Source organism: Nansenia antarctica (assembly GCF_963989245.1).
Source record: "Nansenia antarctica genome assembly, chromosome: 5".
NCBI lineage: Eukaryota > Metazoa > Chordata > Actinopteri > Argentiniformes > Microstomatidae > Nansenia > Nansenia antarctica.
In genome coordinates, this window is record NC_137690.1 from 887118 (window position 1) to 892507 (window position 5390).

General features: G+C 53.5%; 1 protein-coding gene across 2 annotated transcripts in view; it reads right to left on the bottom strand.

Annotated features, from left to right (window-relative positions):
• The window catches only part of LOC308158731 (far upstream element-binding protein 3-like), a gene marked incomplete at its 5' end in the record, with an annotated part of 35219 nt that extends 30252 nt beyond the window's left edge, over window positions 1-4967 (bottom strand). For both annotated transcript variants that reach the window (XM_080532423.1, XM_080532424.1), the window contains one exon: window positions 4860-4967. In XM_080532423.1, the coding sequence (XP_080388549.1) occupies window positions 4860-4967 (108 nt within the window). The remainder of the gene's footprint in view (window positions 1-4859) is intronic.
• Window positions 4968-5390: the final 423 nt, after the last annotated feature.

The window sequence follows — 5390 nt, forward strand, 5'->3', positions numbered from 1 at the left end:
ACACAGCTAGCCCTTCTGTAAGGCTGTTCTAACACAGCTAGCTGTTCTGTAAGGCTGTTCTAACACAGCTAGCCCTTCTGTAAGGCTGTTCTAACACAGCTAGCCCTTCTCTAAGGCTGTTCTAACACAGCTAGCCCTTCTGTAAGGCTGTTCTAACACAGCTAGCCCTTCTGTAAGGCTGTTCTAACACAGCTAGCCCTTCTGTAAGGCTGTTCTAACACAGCTAGCCCTTCTGTAAGGCTGTTCTAACACAGCTAGCCCTTCTGTAAGGCTGTTCTAACACAGCTAGCCCTTCTGTAAGGCTGTTCTAACACAGCTAGCCTTTCTGTAAGGCTGTTCTAACACAGCTAGCCCTTCTGTAAGGCTGTTCTAACACAGCTAGCCCTTCCGTAAGGCTGTTCTAACACAGCTAGCCCTTCCGTAAGGCCACCAGTCGTTCTCTCCAGCTCCGTGTCTTGGTCGGCCTATCTAATGTGAAGTGTAGGTCAACAGCAGCAGCTCTCAGGCTGTATTATCTACTGAACAAACGCCAGGCAGCCCGCCTGCTGCCTCCCTCCACCAGGTAACCTTGACATGACAACACACAACAAAGGCCTGAGAAGAAAAGAGCAACATTGTCAGTGTCTTTTTTTTCTCCTTGCCTTTTCCTTCCCTCCCTCCCTCCCTCCCTCCGCCAGCCACTCTCCATCGACAGAGAGCAGAGAGAGACGTGTTGTGTTGAGGCTGAACAGAGACACGTCAGGACTCAGTGAGGAGCCCTGAACACACTGCAGCTCAGACCAGAACCTCTCTGTGGGTCGTCAGCACCACCAGGGTGTCCTGCACAACCCCGGGTCTGGACCTGGGCTCTGGCTGCCTGGTGTGAAACAGAAGAGAGAGAGAGAGGAGGGAGGAGGGAGGGGGGAGGGGGGGGGGGGTAGCGAGAGAAGGGGGGAGAGAGAGAGAGATGGAGAGAGGAGGGAGGGGGGAGGGGGGGGTAGCGAGAGAAGGGGGAAGAGAGAGAGAGAGAGAGAGAGAGAGGAGGGGGGAGGGGGGGGTAGCGAGAGAAGGGGGAAGAGAGAGAGAGAGAGAGAGAGAGAGAGAGAGAGAGAGAGAGAGAGAGAGAGAGAGGAGGGGGGAGGGGGGGGTAGCGAGAGAAGGGGGAAGAAAGAGAGAGGACGGGGGGGAGAGAGAGAGAGAGGAGGGGGTGGAATGAGAGAGAGAGAAAGGAGGGGGGGGAATGAGAGAGAGAGAGAAAAAGAGAGGAGGTAGAGTCGGGGGGGGGGGGGGAGAGGGAGAGAGAGAGGGAAAGACAGACAGAGGGGAGGTAGAGAGGAGAGAGAGAGAGAGACAGAGAACTGCAAATGCACCCACATCTCTGAAGCCACCAAACAATGTGGACATTCAGTTTCAGTAAACAACATAGTCCAGCTCAGTTTAAGGCCGTAATATACTCTAATCTTATTAGGCGGAACGAAAACCGAAAGGAAAAATAAATCTACTCTTACCTTCCCTGTAAAGACACAGCTAGAACCCGCCCCCCCCCCGCCCCCACCCACCCCCCGCCCCCCCCCATGCACACCACACAAGGTGCTCATGCAGCTGATATAACCTGTAGCCTCTTGACGTGGGAGGAGGGAGGGGGGGGGAGACAACATGGGGAGTGGGGGAGGGGGCAGGGTTATTCACCAGTGAGTCTGAACACCAGACGGGCTGACAACGACCCAGTCTGTCCACACCTACGGCACCTTGCACTACCCCTCTCACCTGTCTCACTCTCTACCCCTCTCACCTGTCGCACTCTCTCCCCCTCTCACCTGTCTCACTCTCTACCCCTCTCACCTGTCTCACTCTCACCTGTCTCACTCTCTACCCCTCTCACTCTCACCTGTCTCACTCTCTACCCCTCTCACCTGCCTCACTCTCACCTGTCTCACTCTCACCTGTCTCACTCTCTACCCCTCTCACTCTCACCTGTCTCACTCTCTACCCCTCTCACCTGTCTCACTCTCTACCCCTCTCACCTGTCTCACTCTCTACCCCTCTCACCTGTCTCACTCTCTACCCCTCTCACCTGTCTCACTCTCTACCCCTCTCACCTGTCTCACTCTCTACCCAGTTACATCTGATCTGGTCTGTGAGACCCACAACTTGTGGTTGTGTTGGGACTTCTCTGTGTGGTGGAGGGGTCAGGGAGGGGTCAGGGTTAGGGTGTCTGGGTCAGGGAGGGGTCAGGGTTAGGGTGTCTGGGTCAGGGGTCAGGGTTAGGGTGTCTGGGTCAGGGAGGGGTCAGGGTTAGGGTGTCAGGGGTCAGGGTTAGGGTGTCTGGGTCAGGGAGGGGTCAGGGTTAGGGTGTCAGGGGTCAGGGTTAGGGTGTCTGGGTCAGGGAGGGGTCAGGGTGTCTGGGTCAGGGTTAGGGTGTCTGGGTCAGGGGTCAGGGTTAGGGTGTCTGGGTCAGGGAGGGGTCAGGGTTACGCGGCGTGCACACAGGGCCATTGCGTTGCACCGGAAGTCATTCATCTCAATGGGGCCGTTGCGTTGATCAGTTGCCTTGCTCTGCATTGCGTTTCTTGACCGGCAGGGTGCGGCAATCAGTCAAAAAAATTCAGCTTTTTGCGTTGCGTTGGATCCGGAAGTAAACCGGAAGTAGTTTCTTGCCCGGAGCTCTCGCTTCAGATTTTAAATCCTCAATTTTGGCCGCCATTGGCTAAAATCTGTAATTTGGCTCTACAAGTGTTAATATGTCATTTTATGAAGTTTTTATATGTTTTCAGGCGAGAAAGTAACCATATATATTCACAAAATGTGTCCAGTTTATCAAAATAACCCGTTTATATATCTGATCTGACGTTTTTTTCCCCACTTCTGTGGGAAACTTCGCTAGCAACACGAGTAGAGTTGTTGCGTCTGCATCGCACGTTGAAGTACGTCAAGTCCAGTGTTTCCCCTAGGTTTGCTGCCTTGGGGGGGGTGGCATGGTGGCATAAATTGGTATTACCATAAAGCCCAATTCTAGCAGAATAAGAAAGATAGTATATCTACTTTAAGTAAAATAATAAAGTGCATCCAGTTAGCTCTTTAGCTGGCATGTGTGCAGCAGACTAGCTCATCTAATCACCTCTGAGCTAGCTAGTTAGCTTGCTAGTTCTTTGACACTATTTTACACTTTCTAGTCACAATAATAACGACCAATTTGAACCAATTTGCTCTGTTAGAACACTCAGCAATTATATTTGCTAACGTTTCAACTTGCTTACTATCCATCTGCAGACATCTCACCCGGCAAAAACTCTCTTGCGTCGCGCGCACACACTCGCGCACAATCTTGTACGCGAGTGTGTCCAGCGCAAAGCGAAGTGTGGAGATAGGTTTGGCTATGCGAGACTACTGGCGGACTAACGTTACCAACGAGCCCATGGGCTTGCCACTCGCCAGATTCGGGTTGGGTGCGTTTAAAAAAAGCGGATATTTTAGCCTGCTTGTCAGATGTTTGGTGTTTACGTCCGTAATAATTCCTCTTTCTTGGGGAGGCGGGGGGTTCCGTTGGGAGGGCGGCCCGCCCCCCCAAGGCAATGGTAGGGGAAACACTGAAGTCCATCCCACCAGGTTGCGCCAGAACGGTGGGTCACGGTCCGCGGTGTGCACCCGGCGTTAGGGTGTCTGGGTCAGGGTTAGGGTCAGGGGTCAGGGAGGGGTCAGGGTTAGGGTGTCTGGGTCAGGGAGGGGTCAGGGTTAGGGTGTCTGGGTCAGGGTTAGGGTCTAACCCCACATCCACAACTTCAGTAAACTCGACACCAGGTCGCTGCCTCGCGGACACGTGCGGCCAGCCGGTCCGCAGCACAGACACACAACACAACACAGTCCTACTGGGACGTGACAACACGGCAGCGAGGTGATAAAACAGCAGTTGTGAGGTTACCAGGCTCAGAGGAGCAGCAGACTGACCCGGGGTGGAGGACACTCTCCTACTCTCACCTGTCTCACTCTCTACATCTCTCACCTGTCTCACTCTCTCCCCCTCTCACCTGTCTCACTCTCTACCCCTCTCACCTGTCTCACTCTCTACCCCTCTCACCTGTCTCACTCTCACCTGTCTCACTCTCACCTGTCTCACTCTCTACCCCCCTCACCTGTCTCACTCTCTACCCCTCTCACCTGTCTCACTCTCTACCCCTCTCACCTGTCTCACTCTCTACTCCTCTCACCTGTCTCACTCTCACCTGTCTCACTCTCACCTGTCTCACTCTCTACCCCTCTCACCTGTCTCACTCTCTACCCCCTCTCACCTGTCTCACTCTCTACCCCTCTCACCTGTCTCACTCTCTACCCCTCTCACCTGTCTCACTCTCACCTGTCTCACTCTCACCTGTCTCACTCTCTACCCCCCTCACCTGTCTCACTCTCTACCCCTCTCACCTGTCTCACTCTCTACCCCTCTCACCTGTCTCACTCTCTACCCCTCTCACCTGTCTCACTCTCACCTGTCTCACTCTCATCTGTCTCACTCTCTCCCCCTCTCACCTGTCTCACTCTCACCTGTCTCACTCTCTCCTGTCTCACTCTCTACTCCTCTCACCTGTCTCACTCTCACCTGTCTCACTCTCTCCTGGCTCACTCTCTCCCCCTCTCACCTGTCTCACTCTCACCTGTCTCACTCTCTACTCCTCTCACCTGTCTCACTCTCACCTGTCTCACTCTCCTACTCTCAGGACTTATGGAACATCTCCGGCTTGACACTTGCATGAAACAGACACTTATGCTAAGCTAGGTAGGCTAGGAGCTACGCGGTGTTTTAAAACCGCAATCAAAGTTAGTTGAAAGGTTCCGGACGGGTCCGGGTGAGAGAGGGAGAGGGAGAGGGAGGGGGGGAGGTGTGTTACCTGTCTGGCCCGGTGCAGAGCGTCGGCGAACCCCTCAGCCTTCAGCATGTTCCCGGGCTGAGCCGGCGAGGCCTGTCCCTGGCCCGAGTCCGCCATCTTCATCTTCATCTTCGTCTTCATCGCCGGCGTTGCCAGGTGGGAGAGTCACTTTCCGGCCTAACAAGGAGTCACAAGTCTAAAACCCGCAACCAGCCCAAAACGTGGAATTGACTCAGACAGAAACCCGCTGATGATGACTATCAAACAGGTGCCCTTCTATCATCTCCTGCCTGCTAGACTGTGTGTGTTGTTGCCCCATGGAAACATGGATGTTTGTCAAATAAAATAATAAAACCTGCACATTGTATGTTAGATACTAGGGGGTGTGTGTTTTAACTTCACGCATTTTGTAAACTTTCAGCCACTGATATTTTGATACCGCCCGAATGCTGTTAACCTATAATAATAATAAGAATAATAACACGCTATTTCTCCAGCCCAGTGTGATCAAAAGCAGCCCATTCGGCGGGAACGCGGCCCATCTGGCAACCC